This window comes from Schistocerca serialis, chromosome 7, assembly GCF_023864345.2.
Source record: "Schistocerca serialis cubense isolate TAMUIC-IGC-003099 chromosome 7, iqSchSeri2.2, whole genome shotgun sequence".
Classification (NCBI taxonomy): Eukaryota; Metazoa; Arthropoda; class Insecta; order Orthoptera; family Acrididae; genus Schistocerca; species Schistocerca serialis.
In genome coordinates, this window is record NC_064644.1 from 395,258,467 (window position 1) to 395,281,243 (window position 22,777).

The 22,777-nt window shown below is 39.4% G+C and overlaps 1 protein-coding gene across 3 annotated transcripts in view; it reads right to left on the bottom strand.

Moving 5' to 3' along the window:
* Nucleotides 1–22,777, bottom strand: part of LOC126412474 (multidrug resistance protein homolog 49-like) — a 370,600-nt gene that overhangs the window by 214,342 nt on the left and 133,481 nt on the right. For all 3 annotated transcript variants that reach the window (XM_050082087.1, XM_050082086.1, XM_050082088.1), the window contains 4 exons: nucleotides 19,636–19,721; nucleotides 15,332–15,392; nucleotides 11,586–11,779; nucleotides 10,665–10,809 (listed from right to left, as the gene is read on the bottom strand). In XM_050082087.1, the coding sequence (XP_049938044.1) occupies nucleotides 10,665–10,809; nucleotides 11,586–11,779; nucleotides 15,332–15,392; nucleotides 19,636–19,721 (486 nt within the window). The remainder of the gene's footprint in view (nucleotides 1–10,664; nucleotides 10,810–11,585; nucleotides 11,780–15,331; nucleotides 15,393–19,635; nucleotides 19,722–22,777) is intronic.

The following is a 22,777-nucleotide window of genomic DNA, read 5'->3' on the forward strand; positions in this document are numbered from 1 at the left end:
ACACAGGAGGATGCCATGAGGGTGCCCATGACTGTGCTGCATATTTGTTTACATATCTTCCTTTCAAATGAGAAGTAGATGTGGGTTAGGATACAGTTAGTAAGCAGTCTGAGGAATGAGAGAGTGGGTCTGGAGTCTGAAGGACACTGGAAAAGGTAGTGTTCAATGGCAGTAAGACCATGGGCATGATGGACGTTGGTGTATAGGGAGGTTATGTCAACAGTGACGAGTAGGGATCCAGGAGGTAAAGGGGTGGGGATGGTGGAGAGTCAGCGAAGGAAGTGTTTGGTGTCTTTGACATGGGAGACTACATTATGGGCAAGTGGTTGGAGGTATTCGTCAATGAGGGCTGAAATTCTTTCAGTGCGGGAACAATAACCAGCCACAATGGGGTATCCAGGATTGTTGGGTTTCTGAATTTTGGGGAGCACGTAGAAGGAGGCGAGTGGGGTGTCATATGAGTGAGGAGGGACAATGGTTCAGGGGGGATGTTTTGGAAAGGGCCTAAGGCGTTTTATATTGGTATGACTACCAACCAGCTGTCCACCAGGATGAACACCTACTGCCAAACTGTGGCCAAGAGCAAAGCAGACCATCCTGTGCCACAACATGCAGCTGAACATGACACTTGATTTCAGTGGCTGCTTCATGACCCAAGCCACTGGATCCTTACGTCCACCACCAGCTATTCTGAACTGTGCATGTGGGAGTTATCCTTACAACAGATTCTCCACTTCTGTAATTATCCCAGCCTCATCCTACAGTAACATTCTGTCCCTACACCCTACAACCAACAGTTTCCACCCCCTCCACCCCTATTGTGCTATCATCTCCTCCATAACCTCACCTCCCATCCCTGCATATTTGCAGCCCTCTGCCAACACGTCCATCTATCTTCCCCATTCCTCTCCTCTTTTGCTCCTCTTTTCCCTACCTCCCAGCCCCACAACCTCCTGATGCTGCACCTGTTGGCAGTCTAGTCCCTGCACACTGCACCAGACAGTGTTTATCTCTCTCCCCACCTGTATACTACCATCTCTTTCCCTTCCCCACCCCCTCCAGATTGCTGCTTGCATCCCACGTGATGTCGCATTCCGGCCCATGTGTGTATGTGTGTGTGTGTGTGTGTGTGTGTGTGTGTGTGTGTGTTGTATGTGTCTCTCTCTGTTACTGATGAAGGCTGTGACCGAAAGCTTTATGTGTGCCTTTTAAGTGTGCCTGTCTGCAACTTGACATGTCTATTTTATGGTAAGTAGCAATCTATCTTTTCCTACATTGTTGATATTCCTACCTGGAGTTTCCTTTGTTTGAAAACATCTTCAAATGTAACTATGATTTACTAATGTAATCATACACTGCCTTTACCCCTTGTCATATATCATACATACAAATAAGGTATTATACAATGATTTCCTGGACCAAATAAATGAATAGTACTTTGCCAGCATTCTTGTTTCCTTATTCATTATTAGACTTACTCCTGCATTACTGCTATTTATATAAAGCATAACAAAGGATGGTTACGAAGAATGAAAATGACATGTTTTCAAACATTGTCTGTCACTATTTCTCCTCAGCTGTCAGCTAGTGAAACTAGTAAGTATAAAAATCTTCTGAGCTAATACCTTACTCCCACTGAAAGTAGACAAATAAGCATTATTCATTCCTTGAAATGTTTCTCCCCTGCAGGAAATGATTGGCTAAAAATTAATACCTTCAAAATATGGATCTCCTCTAAGATAACAGAAAAAGTGACTTACAGTAAAATCATAAATTTTTTGAATAGAAATATTTAATTTTTGCATGTTAAAATGTTTTTTTAAAATAGAAAACCATCAGTGTATAAGTTCCTAAGTTGCCTGAATATACAGGGTGAGTCACCTAACATTACCGCTGGATATATTTCATAAACCATATCAAATACTTATCTTAGAAGAAAAATTAAGGAAAGGCAAACCTACGTTTCTAGCATTTGTAGACTTAGAGAAAGCTTTTGACAATGTTGACTGGAATACTCTCTTTCAAATTTTAAAGGTGGCAGGGGTAAAATACAGGGAGCGAAAGGCTATTTACAATTTGTACAGAAACCAGATGGCAGTTATAAGAGTCGAGGGACATGAAAGGGAAGCAGTGGTTGGGAAGGGAGTAAGACAGGGTTGTAGCCTCTCTCCGATGTTGTTCAATCTGTATATTGAGCAAGCAGTAAAGGAAACAAAAGAAAAATTCGGAGTAGGTATTAAAATTCATGGAGAAGAAATAAAAACTTTGAGGTTCGCCGATGACATTGTAATTCTGTCAGAGACAGCAAAGGACTTGGAAGAGCAGTTGAATGGAATGGACAGTGTCTTGAAAGGAGGATATAAGATGAACATCAACAAAAGCAAAACAAGGATAATGGAATGTAGTCTAATTAAGTCGGGTGATGCCGAGGGAATTAGATTAGGAAATGAGGCACTTAAAGTAGTAAAGGAGTTTTGCTATTTGGGGAGCAAAATAACTGATGATGGTCGAAGTAGAGAGGATATAAAATGTAGGCTGGCAATGGCAAGGAGAGCTTTTCTGAAGAATAGAAATTTGTTAACATCCAGTATTGATTTAAGTGTCAGGAAGTCATTTCTGAAAGTATTCGTATGGAGTGTAGCCATGTATGGAAGTGAAACATGGACGATAAATAGTTTGGACAAGAAGAGAATAGAAGCTTTCGAAATGTGGTGCTACAGAAGAATGCTGAAGATTAGATGGGCAGATCACGTAACTAATGAGGAAGTATTGAATAGGATTGGGGAGAAGAGAAGTTTGTGGCACAGCCTGACCAGAAGAAGGGATCGGTTGGTAGGACATGTTCTGAGGCATCAAGGGATCACCAATTTAGTATTGGAGGGCAGCGTGGAGGGTAAAAATCGTAGAGGGAGACCAAGAGATGAATACACTAAGCAGATTCAGAAGGATGTAGGTTGCAGTAGGTACTGGGAGATGAAAAAGCTTGCACAGGATAGAGTAGCATGGAGAGCTGCATCAAACCAGTCTCAGGACTGAAGACCACAACAACAACAACATCAAATACTGACGAACTGATTCCACAGACTGAACGTGAGGAGAGGGGCTAGTGTAATTGTTTAATACAAACCATACAAAAATGCACGGAAGTATGTTTTTTAACACAAACCTACGTTTTTTAAATGGAACCACGTTAGTTTTGTTAGCACATCTGAACATATAAACAAGTACGTAATCAGTGCCATTTGATGCATTGTAAAATGTTAATTACATCCGGAGATATTGTAATCTAAAGTTGACGCTTGAAACCTCCAACGTTCAGTTGCGTGTTGTAACAAACATGGGCCACGGTTGGCGAGCAGCATCTGCAGGAACATGTTTATGATGACGACCGTGTTTACGAATGTGGCTGTAGTGCACTGTTGTGGTTTGGTCTAGCTGTCGCAGTGTCCGCATGTAGCACTTGTTGCTATTGTTATTCTGCATTCGTCTCCGCATGCAGACCAACTGTAGTACACCGTGTTACCAGACATCTGTGATAGTGTAGTGTTGTAGGAACTATGACCACGGTGTATTCGAACTCCGAAAAGGCAGAGATGATACTCATCCATGGCGAGTGTCAAAGAAATGCAGCTGAAGCCTGCAGGGTGTATGCAGAACGGTACCTGGACAGAGAGCATCCAACATGCCACACATTGCAAAACATCTACCGCCAACTGTATGCAACAGGTATGGTCGTAGCATGCAAACGGGTCCGTAACAGGCCTGTCACAGTAGAAGCGGGTGCAGTTGGTGTGCTAGCTGCTGTTGCCATGAACTCACACATGAGTACACGGGACATTGCGAGAGCCGGTGGACTGAGTCAAAGTAGTGTCATGCGCATACTGCATCGTCACCGCTTTCACCCGTTTCATGTGTCACTACATCAGCAATTACATGGTGATGACTTTAATCATCGAGTGCAGTTCTGTCAATGGGCATTAACAGAGAATGCGTTGCAGTTCTACCTGTTTACTGATGAAGCGGGTTTCACAAACCACGGGGCAGTGAATCTACGGAACATGCATTACTGGTCCGTGGACAATCCTCACTGGCTCAGACAGGCAGTGCGACAGCGACCGTGAACTGTAAATGTATGGTGCGGAATCATTGGCGACCACCTCATTGGTCCTCACTTCATTGCAGGGGCCCAAACAGCTGCAACATACATCGCATTTATACAGAATGATCTGCCAACGTTGTTCGAAAATGTCCCACTGGAAACGCGTCGACGTATGTGGTATCAGCATGATGGTGCACCTGCACATTCCGCAATTAACATTAGGCTGACCCTTGACAGGATGTTCGACGGGCGTTTCATAGGACGTGGAGGATGCATAAATTGGCCAGCCCGTTCTCCTGATCTTACACCTCTGAACTTCTTTCTGTGGGGTACGTTAAAGGAGAATGTGTACTGTGATGTGCCTACAACCCCAGAGGATATGAAACAACGTATTGTGGCAGCCTGCGGCGACATTACACCAGATGTACTGCAGCGTGTATGACATTCATTACGCCAGAGATTGCAATTTTGTGCAGTAAATGATGGCCACCACATTGAACATCTATTAGCCTGACATGTCGGGACACACTCTATTCCACTCCGTAATTGAAAACAGAAACCACGTATGTACGTGTACCTCACCCCTCATGGTAATGTACATGTGCATCAGCGAAAAAGACCAATAAAAAGGTGTTAGCATGTGGACGTAATGTGCTGTTCCAGTTTCTTCTGTACCTAAGGTCCATCACTGTTCCCTTTGGATCCCTATGTAATTCGGTGCTCTCCGATACACACGATCAAACAGCGGAGGAGTGGTACTCAAGCGTCAACTTTAGGTTACAATATCTCCGGATGTAATTAACGTTTTACAATGCAACAAACGGCACTGATTACATATTTGTTTATATGTTCAGATGTGCTAGCAAAACTAATGGGGTTCCATTTAAAAAAATGTAGGTTTGTGTTAAAAAACATACTTCCGTGCATTTTTTTATGGTTTGTATTAACCAATTACACTAGCCCTTCTCCTCACATTCGGTCTGTGGAATCAATTCATTAGTATTTGATGTGGTTTACGAAATATATCCAGCGGTAATGTTAGGTGACACACCCTGTATAGGTGGTGTACAGAAAACAAGAAACATGTAACAGGCATGAGCAAGTTTTCAACTGTGTCAGCATTACAGTATTGTTAGATACAGCATGAATACTGAAACTGTAGGTACTGTCTCTTCTCATGAACAATGGACCTTGCCATGGTGTGTCTCAACTATACAGACATGTATCATAACAACAATTACTGGTTTATCTGTGGAATGGACAACTTAACGTGGTTCCTGAAGAAGGGCAGGTAATTTTTCAGCAGTGACAGAGGAAACAGTCTGAATGCTTCATCAGTCTGGTCTTGGAAGACTGTCTACCATAACCTAACTGTGTAACAATATAATGAAAAGTATAATTGCTACGCACCATATAGCGGAGATGCTGAGACGCAGAAAGACACAACAAGAAGACTGTCAGAATCTTAGCTTTTGGCCAACAAGGCTTACACAGACACTCACGCAAATGCAACTCACACACACATATGACCACAGCCTCTGGCAACTGGAGCCAGACTATGTGAGGGTCCCCCCTCCCACTATTTGATATGTTCATACTCAGCATGGCTGAAAGCAGTGGGTAACTGCAGCTAATTGTTTTCCACAAACAAGCAGCTCTTCTGTATTCTTTAATGATGATGGCATTCTCAAGGGAAAAATATTGCAGATGCAAACAAGTACAACATTCAATTATCCTGGACATGACTATTCAGGAGTACATTGTTACCCAGAGAAGAAAAAAGTGTTCTGAAGCTCTGAATGTTGAATGTTAGATCCCTTAACAGCATATCCAGATTATAGAATCTGAAAAGAGAAACTGATTGACTGAAGTTAAATATAGTGGGAATTAGTATGAAGAACAAGCTTTCTGGCCAATTGAGCACAGGATAATCAACATAAAATCAAGTAGAAGTAATGCACAAGTAGGTCTGATAATGAACAAGAAAATGTAGATGTCAGTGAACCACTATAAACAACATAATCGTAGTCAATGTGTAACAATAATGGAAATTCCTAGAAGGAACAATACGTAAAATAAGGAAAAGCCAACCATTCACATACAGAGGACTGATGTGTGGAGCACACAAACATGTAACAGTAAACAGTATTCACACTATCTTTTGAGCTCTTGCACTTTTTCTAGTGAAAGACACCTAAATGCCTACATCTGTGGCCATGGCAAGGTTGGTTATTAATTTTTATATATGCTCCACCACCACACTTCAGTTTTGCTAACTCAATTGTCAGAAAGACCACAGATATAACTAGGCCACTAAAATACAGCAAATCTTAGGCTGTGGTAGAATCTCAGTCAAAGTGCACAAATTTTGTGCTGATTTGGTAGTGCTACCCTTTCTTACCATTGTAACCAATCAATAAGTTAATATGTACTTCTTGAAAGGCTGAAGTATGCAGTACTAACACAATCTATAAATCTAGAGATAAAAAAAAGTTACCTCTAATTAGAAACACATCCACCTACTTCCCATGTTCTCAAAAATTTTGAGAAGTTAGCTTACAACAGAATACTGAACCCTCTTTCCAAAAATAGCCTTTTTAATGTCAGCTCAGTTTGGAAAGTGGAGATAAACAGGAAAAGATGGGTGGGCATGCTGGCAGAGGGCGGCACACAGAGAGAGTGGGAGAGGGGAATAGATAGGAGCTGATAGGGCAGAAGTGGTGGAAACTATTGAGTGAAGGGTATGTTACTGAAAGTTGAAGCTCAGACAATTTCAGGGATGGAGAAAAAATTGTAAAGATAACTCCCATCTGCGCAGTTCAGAAAAGTTGGTGGTAGAGGAGATGAAGCAGCTATTGAAATCAGGTGTGTTATGTTAATCTGTATGTTGTGTCACAAGGTGGTCTATTTTGTTCTTGGCCACAGTTTGGTGGTGGTGTTCATTGTGATGGACAGCAGACTGATAATCATACCAGAATAAAGAACTGTGCAATATTTGCAGCATAGCTGGTGTATGACATAGCTGCTCTCATGGGTGATCTGACCTCTGACAGGGTAGAATAAACACATGACAGGACTACAATAAGAAGTGCTGGTGAGTGAATTGAACAGGTCTGCACCTGGATCTTCCATAGGGATATGATCTCTGTGTCAAACAGCCAAATCCATTCTTATGCCCCTCCCAGTCCCAGCCCCTTGCTACAGGGATCATTTGTGCACCAGCCTCTGCCAACACACACACTAGTATTTTATCTTCTCTGATCCTCTCCTTTTCCACTCTCCTTTCACTTTCACTGTGGCCACCCTCCCCCTCCTCCCTTGCCCCCTCTCTCTCCCGTGGCCTTCCTGCCTCACAGCCTCCAAACATTGCACCTGTTGGCAGCCTAGTGCCTGCCCACTCTGCCAGACAATGCTCTTCTCTCACCCCACCCACAAACTGCTATCCGTTCCCCTTCCACGCCCCCTTCAGATTGTTGCTTGCATTCTACCCATGACAGTTGCATTCTGGTCTGAGATGCCAAAAATGGCAGTCATGTGAGTCATGTGTACATGAGGTGTGCTTAATTGTATGGATGAATGTGTGTGTTTCTCTTTCTTTTTGTTTTTCTAATAAAGGCTGTGGCTGAAAGCTAATATGTAAGTGTCTTTTACTGTTGCCTGTCTACAACTTAATGTATCATCTTTAAGGTAACTAGTAGTATATCTTTTCCTTATACTGTTGATATTCCAACATGGAGTTTCCATCGTTTGATTGTACAATGTCAAGAAGAAATGATGAGTGCTTGTTCACGACACCCAGCAAAATTTAGCTTGGAATCTGTGATTATAATTAAAAGTCACATGTCAGGAGAAATTTGATATATGTAGCCACGAAATAAAAGACAAAAATTATCTCCTTCTAAAATGTTTATATTTATAGACATATTCAGGTTCCTAATAATCTAGGGACACTACTGGAGTTCTGCAAAAATCTAAAATTACATAAAAGCAGATGTCATTAGCTGTTCTTTCTATAAATTTTGTGACCAACTGAAATGAAGAGTTATAACTGCTCTTTAATAATTAACTGATAGTGTAAACAGTCTTCACTACACCTGAGTCGCTCTCAACTTGGGGCCTGAATTGACTGTCCTCCTTTCTTGCCTTCCCTAACCTGTACCTCCTTCCTTTCTGAGGAAGGAATTAACAGTTCCAAGAACTTTGATATTTTTTGTACTTTTATGTGTCTATTGTCAGTATTTAGTATTTCATCTCTTGAAGGTAAGTACTGACCAGCCATTTCTGTCTCCCTGTAATTTTATAGTACTATGACGTGAATACTCATTTTGATGAAATTAAGCACTCAGTCAGGATTTGTTCTGGGAATTTTCAGCCATCATTAATCATTGTTCTTATCCATCTAGCTCCTAGAATGAATTTTCAGTCTGCAGTGAAGTAAGTTGGTTCGAAACTTCCTAGCAGATTAAAACTGAGTGCCCGAACAGGACTCAAACCTGGGACCTCTGTCTTTCACAGACAAGTGCTCTACTCACTGAATTATCCAGACATGATCTACAACCCATTTCACACCTTTATTTCTACCAGTACCTCTTCTCCCACAAGATATGCAGAAAACATCCATGAAGTTTGGAAGATAAGAGAATAGGCACTGCCAGAAATAAAGCTGCATGGGCAAGTTGTGAAGCGTTCTTGAATAGCTCAGTCAGAAAAGCACTTGTCCACGAAAGGCCAATATTCCAGGTTCAAGTCACATCTGACACACAGTTTTAATCTGTCAGAAAGTTTTACTTTTAAAACAGCTATGATTTTTATGTCAGCACTTCATTTACACTGATGGTATGAATTTCATATATAGCAGACCTTATGAGCTACACCTATAGAATCTATAATTTACAACAAGAAGACACTTCTTTCATAAATGTGAACAGGTAACTTCTTCCTTCAAAAGTGTTGTTAAAATTATATACAGGGCAAATCATATGATGGAAAATCTGGGATGGAATAACAACAATATGAGAATGATAGATTGCTACTCACCACATTGAGGAGGAGTTATAAGGCACATGGAAAAATGGCTGCTAGATATTATTAGCCACTAGAATAAGTATTTCATCAGACATAGACAAAACAAAAGACAAATGCAGTCAGACATGCATTACTCCCACATGTATGGCAACTGTCATCTTTGGGCACTAAGGCCTGACTATGATTGCATCTAAGGTAAGCAGTGATCTTTCCTGAGGTGATTAGTATGGGTACAGAAGAGGCATGGTAAGGGAAAAGAGACATCAGTATGGGGGTGGGGGAAGGTGCTAGTGCTGCCTGTGTGAGCCTGCAGGGATGTGGTGTGTTCAGGATGGTAGGATGATAGTTGTAGCTTTGGATGGCTGTGGTGGGAGGGGGGAGGGGGATATGGAGGGAGGAGAGAAGTAGAGAAGACAAAAGGACTATACAGGTGTACTAAAAGGATAGAAAGCATGTGTAGGGCTCAAGTGGAAGTGAAGAAGGAGGTAGACAGGAAGAGGACATGGGCTATTGAAAGTTGGTGCCAGCAAGATTACAGATTGAAGGATATGCTACAGGGAAAGTTCCCACTTGCACAATTCAGAAAAGCTGGTGTTGCTGGAAAGAACCCAAATGGAACAGGCTGTGGAGCAGTCTTTAAAGAATTGGATGGCATGTGGAGCAGCTTGGTGGTCCAACTGTCTCTTGGCCACAGTTTAGTACAGTTATTCATTTGGGCAGATAGCTTGTTAGTGATCATGGCCAAGTAGAATGCAGCGCAGTGGCTGCACCTTAGTTGATGGATCAAATGGATGCTTTCACAGGTAGCCCTTTCTTTGATGGGTAGAAGATGACTGACATAGCTTGCATAGGTGGTAGTGAGAGCATGTTTGCACCTAGGTCTATTGCAGGGATATCAGCCATGGGGCAAGGAGTTTGGAGCAGGAGCGTATTATGGATGGACAAAGGTACTGCATAGGTTTGTTGAGAGATGGAATACCACTGTGGAAGGATTGGAGAGGATAGTCGGAAAGATATTTCTCATTTCAAGGCAAGATGTGAGGTAGTCAGATCCTTTGCAGAAAATGTGATTCAGTTGCTTAAGACCTAGGTAGTACTGAGTCATGCAGGGGGCTCTCCACTGGAGCTGGACAATGTGTTTGTGGGGAATGGTAGGCGGTTGGTGAGTCAAGTGATGGGTGATCTATTTCTGGACAACGTGGGGAGGATAATTTCAGTCCACAATGACCTTGGTGAGACCCTTGGCATATTTGGTGATGGACTGTTTGTCATTGAAGATGCAATGACCATGGGTGGCTAGGCTGTATGGAGGGGACTTCTTGGTGAGGAGTGGGAAGCACTTCACAAATGTTTGTTTTACAACTAATACAAGGCTAAACATTGCATGAAGGTTAAAGCATAGAGGCCACACCTCATCCATTTGTGTAGACAATAATTGACTGAACAACTTAGATTAATCACAATTAACTTATGAAAATCATCAACAAGACACAGACTTTAAGTTGTATGTGCGACCAAGTAAGATTATCCAAGAACTTACTTGTTTCTGTGCAGCATTGTTGAGACATATAATGCACAGTGTACACATAATGAACTGTGCTGCTGTTGTTGAAGTCAGCCCAATCCCAAAGGCTCTCGCATCTTCTAGTATTGCATCTTTTGTGTCTTCCTCAGTACCATTAATGCTGAAACATCCATTGCATATTTTATGGTATCAAAAGGAAGATTCACTTCAGAAAACTATAAACCTTCAGGATGAAAAGTTGATAGTACTTCTGACAACACATTTGAAAGAAGAAGAAAACAATAACAAGCTTTTGGAACTGTTAGTTCTCTCCTTAGGGAGGGAAGAGAGAGAGTTTGTGATTGGTTGGAGAAGAGGTATAAGTCACTCAGACCTTGAGCTCAGTGACAACCTGTAGTGAGGGCATGGGAGGTAAATGCGAAAATCTGTAATAAATCCCGTACTAACACAGAAAACTGTGTGTGTTTGCTCTGATATTCCTTCTGCTAATTGTTTCAGTACTGCATGAACTGCAATTAATGATGACCTCTCCTATTTATATTTTAATATATTATACAAGCTTTTTATTTAATATATTAGAGAATTTGACATTTTCAGTTGTTCAGGAGCCAAAATGCATTTCCCTCATTCTCATAACAGATGGGCCCCTCTCATTCCTGGAGTCTGAATGACCTGCCCCCTCTTTCTAAGTTTCCTCAATCTGTACCTCTTTCCTCCACAAGGAAGAAATGAATAGTTCTGAAAGCTAGTAGGAGTTACCTCACTTTTAAATATGTATATTGACACTTCTGGAATTTCTCATCCTGAAAGTAATAAGATTTCTCTTGGATATCAAAATCAGAGTAATGTACTCAACATTGATCAATTTCAGACACTTGCAAGAATGTTTTGTTGTGTCTATGGAATATGATTAAATAATTATTGATTTAAACTTACATTAATCTTCCACCACCAAACCAGCTGAGCATGACTGCTTGGGTTATAGTGGTATTTGACATTGCACGGTCTACCAGCAAAGAAGTGTATTCACCATAAAGTACAATAAAAGCTGGTAATCCCATAGCTGCAATGATTCCAAATGTGATACCAAGGAACACAAGGAACTTCTCTGCACATGTTGCATATCGAAACTGAAAAAAAAAAAAATTAAAAAAAAAATAAACAAACACTACTCTTGAGGATATGCTCCTCTATTATTATTGCTAAAATGTTTTATTGCAGACTGTGCAGACTTACAAAGTCATATTAAGAAACAATTGGAACACAGAAAATATATTTCAGGTAGACAGATTGCTAAAATCACAGTGTGTCCTACTCTTTTGTCCTGTGTGCTTTCCACTACCCTACTATCAGAGGAATTTATGGCAAGTGAATGATAGATACTGGTAGCTGTTTAAGAGGAATATACTGTGTACCAATTATTTTTCCTTGAAGACTTGTCACAGTATAAGAAAGAGACATTTTTACAATACATTACCATTTTTCATACAGCTTTACAATGAATACTGCTTCTTGACACGTATTAAACAGGAGCTTTCTATCCCTTAATCTAGAGGATCTGATAATTTGTAATATCTCCTGAGATATGTATTTAATTTTATTTTGAATCTTCTTGCTTTTATGTTAGATAGGAGCTTATTGAATGCCTTTACACCAGAATACTCTATACAGCTCCAGTCTGAACACTCGACAAGGATGAAATGTCTACATGGAAATTATTCTTGTCTTGTTTGTGATTGTGCAAATCACAGAACAGTTGAACTGATCTTTATTAACAGCTACAAAAGTCGTTAAGTGGTAAATGTACTTGAAGGTGTAAGAATTCCAAGTCCTCCAACAAGACATCTGCAAAACATGTCATTATCTGTTTTAAACAAAATTACAACTGCTCACTTCTGTTTAACAAATACTTCATTTGCAAATACTAAAAGGTTATATGAATAAATAAGTAACTAATTCGGAGATACTGCATCAAACTGGAGAGAAAAGAGCTTTATAACAAAACCTGACTGAAAGAAGGGATAAGTAGATAGGTAACCTAATGCGTTAAGGAGGAATGGTTAATCTGATAATGGAAAGAAGTGTAGGACGCAGAGGGTAAAAAATCTAGGGAGGTAACAGCAATCAGGTTGAAGTAGATGTATGCTCCAGTAGTTATAGAGAGATGAAGAGACTTGTACAGGATAAACTAGCATGGGGAGCTGTATCAAACCAGTCTTTGAATTGAAGACCACTGGAAAAGAAGGAGAAGAAGAAGAATGATAACAACAACAATAAAAACCATAGCAGAAGATTATACATTCTTGATTATTTGGTCCAACATAAGATATGGAATAAAATGAGTAACATTGACAGAAAAATACATTTGTCATGTGCATATGTGGGCAAATTCATGAATAAAAAGCTCATCCTAAACCTCTGCAATGATTCCAATCAAACTTGGTACACATATTAGTTACAATGTGGAAAGAAATACTGGTGTAAGAAGCACCAATTTCCTATTGGGGTATCTATGATAATGTGGAGAGAGAAGGGAGGATAAGGAGATGGACAGACAGCAAGGTGGCAGGAGGTGATAGGGACAGATAGAAGGAAGAGGAGATAGATAGAGACAGGGGAAAGAAGAGATATATAGAGAGATGGGGGAGGGGGAGATGAAGGGATAGAGGGAAAGGAGGAAATGTAAAGAGAAAGGGCAGAGAAGGGAGATGATCAGAGAGAGGAGAGAGGAGGAGATAGCCACAGAAAGGAAATGGGAGGAGCTGAAGATGGAGACAAAGAGAACGGGGAGGGGGAGATGGACAGAGAGGGGAGGAGATGGACAGATGGGGAGGAACAAATTAACAGACAGAAGGGAGGAGGGGATAGACAGAGAAAAGGACAGGAGGAGAAGGGCAGAGAGGTGGATGGAGGAGATGGACGGAGAGACAAGAAATGAGGAGATGGACTAATAGAAGATAGGAATGAATACATACCCAGGCCACATAAAGATAAATTGTAATGAAGATAAATGAAAAAAAGTGAAATTACTAGTGCAGTTAAGAAGGAGGAGAAAATCAGAACTGGAGGTGGTGAAACATCAGAGGCAGAGAGAGAGAGAGAGAGAGAGAGAGAGAGAGAGAGAGAGAGACAGACAGAAAGTGAGAGAGGAAGGGGGTGCAGACGTATAGATAAAAGAGTAAAATATATGAGCAAATTCACCAAAAAAAACCAGAAGTAAGAGGGAATCTAAAAAGGGAGTATGTTAATGGAGGCTTTAAGTCTTGAATGGCAGCAGGATGTAATGATACGTCAGAGAGGAAGTTCCTGCCTTAGAAGTTAAGGGAAACACATACCAAATGGGTGAATCTAAATGGCCTGGGTTGTGCACCAAGCACTCATACTGTAGAACATTTCAACCAATGGGTGCTGAGTATCCCCAAAGTGGACAGTTCTCATCTGTTCATTTATCCTTTCAGTTGATTAGTGGTAATCATTCCTAAATAAAAAGTTGTGCAGTGAACTAACATTTGTGGTTCCATATTCTGCTTTGCCTTTTATGTAAATTTTATGGGTGGTGTAACTTGGTAAGTGTTAACAGGTGGCCACATGGGGCAGGTTTTACAATTGGAACAATGCAGTGGTAGAAACCTTGGCAGAGCAATGACAGTCTGGGAATGTATATTGTTTGATTAGGCCTTTACAAAGATTATAAAGTGGAGGAAGGGACAGGAGATGGCTTCTGAAGGGTATCATGGAGAGATTATCTCATTTCAGAGTTTGATTTTTGAAAGTCACAGCCATGGTAGTGTTATTTATTGAAACAGTTGAGGCCACGTGATACTGGGTAAGTAGTGGGCTGCTTCTTAGTTTTTTGAAATGGGAGCTATATTTGTCAGAGGGTGAGTGGAGGACACTGCCCAGGAATTTATCTGAGAACAAAAACTGTTGGGCAGTTGTGAGAAGGCAAGCTGGGAAAGGTTGTTGGCATATGCTTCAAGGAATCTGATGGTGCATCACATACATTTGCCTCAGTTTCCAAGAGATGTTAATGCTGAAGAGGTGAAAGCTGTCAAAGTGGAGGTAATGATGCTCACTGGATCGTTTCATATGTGTTAAGGTTTGAATTTGAGCTTCAGTGAGGTGCTTGTCAACAACAAGTCAGGTGGGTCTGGATCTGAAAAAGAAACACATGAGTTTTAGTTGTGAGTAGTTTAGCTGCAGCAGGAAGTAGGAGAAGTCTCCTTCACTGTTTGTCCAGATGATAAAGATGTCATTAATAGTGTACTAAGCCAGGGGACCCACATTCTGGGCTCTGAGGAAGACTGGGTAGGTGGGTCTGGTTCTTAATGTGAAGTAGTTATTGGTAAGAATGAAGTGAAGGAAGTGATAATAAATGAAGTTTTCGGGAGTTTGCAAGTGTGAGTGGTAGAGACAATGTTCTGCAGCTCAGAGACCATGTGTATACCAGTATAGGTTGTGACAAGAGTGGTTTCAAGAGGAGAGAGGTGGGAATGGATTTGAAATATTCCAGAAATGGTTAGGTCTTTAATGTAGAATGGGAGGCCCTGCATGGCATGGTGGTGCTGATCAGCTATGGCTGAGATGCATTCAGTATGGACTTTGGCAAAATGTGTGAATGAACAAATGAATTAATCAAACACAATTATTGTATAAAATTTTTTTCTGGCACCTTCACTTACCAATTGATGGTAGCTTACTGGTTTATATTGCTCTTGTTCATCTTTTGGTGAGAGGAAAGATCTGAAAGAAAATCAGTGAGAAAATTGAATGAATGCTTTAGTGATTTCCAATTGAAACTACAAAATACATAGTAAGTATAAACTTTAAGAACACAAAATGCTACATGTACAATTTCTGTTATTTGCACACACACACACACACACACACACACACACACACACACACACAGATGTACCTTACTTTGCATACACTACATATCTCCTATGTGTGTCCAGCTCTCTGAAATGGAATCAAGAATTCTATATTCATTCTGGGGTGACACTAACCTATCTTAAGAAAGCACAAATCAAAATGTAGTAGTTTTAACTACTGATCAACAAATAAGAGACATAATTAACAATTAACAATAATTCTTCATAAAAAAAAGAAAAAGACATCATATTGCTTGAATTGAGTCTGTAGTAACACACAGCAGATTGCAGGAATGTCAAGTGAACAGCTGATTTGCTTGACAAGCTGTCAACATAGTTCATGCACTGGCCACCAGGAGCACTGCAATCAGTTTCTCCTTGTTACAGTGCTAAGTTCTGTGACTATTAATTTCTGAGTTGTAATTCTCACTTTGTTACCAAACAGACTTTACAATATATGGCTAAATATTAACTAGTTATGCAGTCACTTCTGTGTGAATTGTTCTAACTCTTCTACATATCAACAGGCATGATTTTTTTCTGAATAAAACAATCTCTCAAGATAATGCATTATGTTTCACATCTGTCCTCGCTGTATTAGAACTAAGCATACTTATTAAGTTCATAAGTCAAGCAACTGACTCTGAAATTGGTGATCTCAACATGATTCAGCTAGAGAAAATAAGTTCAACAATACAGAAGCATTAAGCTGAATTTTTAAGAAACAGGAAATGGCAAGATGGCAGGTGCACCCACAGTAACCAGACTAGCAGTGTGGCAGCACCGTTTTGGCCACATAACCCAGCATTAAAATCATTCATGCAGGTAGATGCAATTTTTCTTTGCATTAGAGAGACTACAGCTCCACCCAATTTGCTCTGGTGGCCAGCCAATTAGATCACCACTACACAACACAGATGCAAGACATAACAACCTTACCTACACAAACTGAAACATATGCAACACTCAAGGTTGAGTTAATTTGTACAGTGCTAGTTTTGCAAGCAGAATGAGTGAGACAGGTACTGATGCAGGAGGACATTGGAGACAGAAAACCATTCCAGTACCTCTTCCATTTACAAAGCAAAGTCAAGATGTGCGTGGTGCTAGATACACCATTATGCACAACACAGAGCAGTCACCTGGCAGCACAGGTAAAATCCATTATAGCTCACAAACATTATATCTCATCAGCAGAAGACACCAGCCAGCCAGATACTTGCTGATATCATCAAAAGTCTGGAGACTAGGCACACAAACACATTTCACTCTTTCCTCAATCAAAAAATGACACTCTGAAATAGGTGCATCCCATTCTCCACTGCCATCCCTGCACCTCTTCATGTCAGACCACAACCCAGGATGAAATTTTTTAGTGGACACTGGTTCTGATCTATGTATTTTGCTGTGAACTCTGTTCACTGTTACACAAGTGTCGACCACCAACCTGGTTACTTCTTTCTGTTGCTAACAACTCATCCATCACAAATTATGGAATCCAACATAGGTAATTAGATCTGGGACTACAGTATCAGTTTACATGGAATTTTACTGTGGCAGATGTGATGGAGTCAATCATCAGGACTAACTTTTTAGCACACTATCACCTACTGCCAGTATCATAGATGTGGTAGAATTCATGCATCTAGCCAAAGCACAAGAATCTGACCAGGAGCTATGGGGATTTTTAAGACACTGTGCCCAGAGTTCAACTGAGACTTACCAACATCCTAGGTATGAATGCCTAATTATAGTGCAAGTATTTTAACAGTAGAACTCACCTGTTCATATCTTCTGCATCTTGTAAGCATACTTTTGAAAGCAAACAGAACTTACATTACCCCAGTGTCAGGGCATCAATTAAAATAATAAAAGGTCATTTTGTATGGCCAGGGATAGAAAAATATTATTGAACCTGGGCTTGCACATGTCCACAATGTCAGCACAACAAGGTTTCTCACCTTATCCATGCCCCAGTGGGAGATTTTGAAGAGTAGACAGCACAGTTTGCACATGTTCAGGTTGATGTGGCAGGACCATTACCCCTTTCAGATGGACAATGATATCTTTTGACAGCAACCGACCATGTACTCAACAGCTAGAGGCCATCCCTGTGGACAACATTTCAGCTGAGCCACTGCCACTGCCTCACTCACTTCACATTACAGCAGACCAAGGCTGTCAGTTCAAGTCCAAACTATTTGCCAATTGAGCAGATTTTGTGGTGTGGTGCACCACAAAAGAACAAGCTACCACCATGCAAGTAATGTTATGGTGGAATGTTGGCACTGGTCATTAAAAGTTGCACTAATGTGTCATGAGTCAAAACAGACATCTGTGTTACCATTAGTCTTACTCAGCCCACATATAATTTGCACATTTGACATGGACTCTTCACCAGCTGAGTTAGTACATGACAAAGTTCTGTGGCTATCTGATAAATTCATCAACCCACATGGATATCTCAAATGAAACAGACTTCACTACTCACTTAAGAAAATGAATGTCACAAATCCAGCTGTGTCAAGCATCATGTCATGGTGCTCCACAAATCTTTCTATATCAAGAGTTGCAGTCCTGCACACATCTAATGTTGCACTGAGATGGGCTGAAGCTTGTACTGACACCTCACTGAATGGGTTCACATCATATCCTTTGCATGAAAGAACATTAGACATTCTCATCAGTGGCCAATGGGTAGTGCAAAAATGTTATGAATAGCACATCTATTGCTATTCTATTGGGTTACAGAGAATAAATGGTCAATTAACTGAGAGCTTAACAGAAAGTATTTTACATCAATTGTACTGCCATTTCACATATGTTTCCCATCATCATCCTCATAACCATCATAACACTCATAGGTTACAGTGCCAGTCAGGCAGTCCCAACTGTTGGTAAGTTATTGTCACAGTTCAGCAGTAACCTCACAAGTATCATAAAATAATTTACTACAGGAAGCTGGCCGAGCAATACAGGATAAAAATTGTGACTAGGTAGAAACTGCCTATTCTGATTTCAAGTTGGTGATACATGGTGTATCACAAAGTTCAGTGTAAGAAGTGCTACTTTTGATACTGTACCTAAATTATGTGCCGAATGAGGCCAATGGAAAGGTGATATTGTATGGGGATGAGACAACAGTAGTAGGAAGCTGTCGATCAAGTTAAGCAAATGGGTACTGTTAATATGATTGCAGATTAAAATTACTTATAAATATTTTGGAGAAAATAATCTGTTCATAAACATAAAGAATATTACTACACTTGAAAACAAAGGTAATTAAAAATGCTCAGTTGGAAGATATAAACATTAAACTTCAAAATGTTAAAAAGGCTAGAATCAGTAAGTGGAATACTCATGATTGCAACACAGGATCAAATAGCTTAGATTTTTTTTTTAAGAAAAATCTAATTTGTGGTAAAAAATATGTATGTAACTTACCATACAAAATTCTAGCTTTCGCAACCAATGGTTGCTTCGTCAGGAAAGAGGGAAGGAGAGGGAAAGACGAAAGGATGTGGGTTTTAAGGGAGAGGGTAAGGAGTCATTCCAATCCCAGGAGTGGAAAGACTTACCTTAGGGGGAAAAAAGGACAGGGATACACTCGCACACACACACATATCCATCCGCACATACACAGACACAAGCAGACATTTGTAAAGGCATATATATATATATATATATATATATATATATATATATATATATATATATATATATATATATATATATATATATATATAGAGGGAATCATTCCATGTAGGAAATATAATCTAAAAACAAAGATGATGTGACTTACCAAATGAAAGTGCTGGCAGGTCGACAGACACACAAACAAACACAAACATACACACAAAATTCAAGCTTTCGCAACAAACTGTTGCCTCATCAGGAAAGAGGGAAGGAGAGGGAAAGACGAAAGGATGTGGGTTTTAAGGGAGAGGGTAAGGAGTCATTCCAATCCCGGGAGCGGGAAGACTTACCTTAGGGGGAAAAAAGGACGGGTATACACTCACACACACACACACACACACACACACACACACACACACATATCTAGCCACACACATACAGCTGTCTGTAAAAGTCAAAAGCAGTAGGAAACTTACAGGGAGAAAATGCCCTTCTTCTTGTTGGATGAGAGGGATGTCTCATGTGATGTCACCCGTAACTTCCTCATATTCTTTTGGGTGTCCTGTAACAACAAAATGTAAATCAGTAATATGAGATGTTAACTCTTCTGTATATTGTAGTAAGGAATATTGTTATTCTCATTTATAAATGGCTGGATAAATGTGAAGAATAAACTCACAAGTGTCTATACGTGCTGAATAAGGCAACAGTGCAGAAAGTAACATATATTAAAATGGATCAGTCAGGTAGAAACTGTATTTAATTCTTGTTCCTTTAGTGCACTAGTTGGGAAATCATGCTGATCGTATTTCTTATTGCGGGTTTTTTTTTAATGTACTCTAATCCTATACATTAAAATAACAGGGAGACATATTGGCTGGCCATTACTCCCAGTGCTACTGATAGATGCATTTAAAAATAAATGTATGTAGCACAAATACTGGAATTTAATCTCTGACTGGCCAGGTAGTCCGTGGCTTTGTATTTTTATAGCTTGTGAATTTTCCTTTTGATAAGTGAAACATATACATTCATTTTTCATTTGTTTGACTGCAATAATCTATGGCACCACCAGTTAGTGTGGCATTTTCTGTTAAAATAATATGCATTTTTTTTTTATGGAGTATGATTGTTCGATATATTCTTCATATTTCCTCAGTCATAAGTTTTACACATTAGAAACTTTGTCTAAGTACTTCTTCCAAGGCCACATTCAATGTTACTAGTTACTCACAAATGTGTGTACCAAATGTGACCCTTCTTCTGGCAAAATTTTTCCGACGGTAAAGTATCGATTTCTTTCCTCACCTGCTAACTTCATTGTTTCTGCAGTTTTTATTTTACTAAGTACCTATTACCTACAATGTTTAAGCTTACTATAGTTTTATTGTTCTTTTTACACCTTATTTACCTTGTATCTAATATTTCTTTCTCAACTTAAGATTCAGTTTTGTGAACTATTAAATAAGAATGAGATTTCCTTTTTCTAATTCCTTTTAGATACAAAAAATGGCCCATTCAGTTTTTGTATCAATAAAATTTTGCTTCTAATTTATTAGTTTAAAAGAACTATCTCAAAAGAATGATTCTGTGAAAGAAAAAGACTTTGTTGATATCTAATTCAAACAACTATGGTGCTTAGCAGCCTATGTCATTTCGTTTAATGGTACAGTCTGTCAACAAATGATTTTATACAAGCTTTGTCAACACTCTAAAGGAAACATTCTGTGTCAACTATATTTTGTCTTAGGTTTGTAATAATGAAAAGAGTCTAAAGAGTGGAACAGAACAGCTAAATTAGATCCTTGTGCCTATTCCTAAACCCAGTACAAGAAAAAGTAGCACAATGGATATAGTCTTGGAACATTTGAATATGCATACACTTATTGTCAATGATACATTCTTTCCAGTGCTGCACAATAATTCTGATGCATACCAACTCCTTCACTCCATATGCAAGTGGAATGGGAAGAAACCTAAATATATGATATAATGTTAAGCACCATCTGTCATGCACTTCACAGTGGATTGCAGAGCGTACACGTAGATTTAGATGAAGCACATGCCATGGATTCAAGCTTTCAGGCTTGCCACAGCTGCACCATCAAATTTTCCTACATCTGCTTTCCACTTCATCACTTATTAGGGCTTTTCAGATGACACTGCAGACAGAGTGGCAGTATGTAATTTCAATGATGGCATAACATGCATTATGGAAATTATGGAATGGCTCTTACTTCAGATTGGACCAGCCTGTTACAACTTCTGCACAAAAACAGACGAAAAGCATATCGAGCAAGCAGAGCAGTGGCTGACTAGTTGCTGCTAAAGAGTCTCACAGGACCACCATGGCCACTAAGAATACAGAAAAGAACCATCTTTTGGATCTGTAAGGATTGCTGTGTGGTCCAGGGATCACTAACTAGACATACGATTAACTTAACTATAAAAAATGTAACTCAAAACTTTAAACACATTTTTCTCAAACTTGTATTTTTCAGATTGTTGGGAAACATACGGTAACTTTAGTATGATATATACAATTTTGATTGAATTTTAATGCCAACTTTCTCAATTGAATTCTGTATCAGCTTACAAAGCCGTTTTGGATGATCTTCAAAAGTCTGTTTTCGGTGCACATTTTTCCCTCGGTTTTGTGGGTGAAGAAAATAACTTTTGTTTCAACGCATCACCATTTTGTTATAACTTCCTATTTTTCAATTACCCTATATATTCTGATAGAAAATATACATTATTATGTCATACATCCAATAGGAGGGCTTTGGAAATTCCTGCTGGTGACCAATGTTCCACTTGCAAGGGGTCTTTCCACCTGGTGTAGCAGTTACAGGGAGCATCCAATGTTGACACAAAAATGATTTATTATAGACAAAAATGTAAGGAACAAAACTATATTATTTTATTTTAACTGAAAAAAAAAATGGAAATCACCTATTTTTCATGCATTCAAAGGGGACTACCTCCTTAACTGCACCAATTTTTCAAAATTGGATGTTTTACTTTATTTTCAATTTATTGATTTCTTATACAAGTAGCTAATGTGTAAAAGCTATTATTTGGCCTTCTGATCCATCTCTATCCCAGCATGTTTGCAAAATAACGTGTCCATAAGGACACGCTGGGTATTTGGATGCATATTTTAAATTTTTTCTGAGACACTGAAATTCAATTACATATATTGTTATTAAGCAGTTTTTAATAGAAATAAGGCCAAATTTGAACAAAATACTACTTATAACCAAATATATAACAAGAAACACAACTAACAAGAAACCAAAATTAATTCAGTCATTTGATTTACTGACATTCGTGGTACAAGTACTTCAAAACATTCTAGACAAAATCCTACGTCACATTTCCCACATTTTGTATGAACTGCTGATGACCTATTTGCAGTACAAACCTAGACACCTTTCTCAGTTTTCTTGATGTAGTGTTTTCTTCGATTGTATCTTATAACATTTGCAGCACATAATTTGTATCTGCGTATAGGACTTGTGAAAGGCCTGCCAGCTCCTTTTACAGGATTCGTATATTTCTTTAGGTAAGCTTGCACAATTTCTCTCCAGAAAACAATCTGAGTTGTCCTAATTCCTA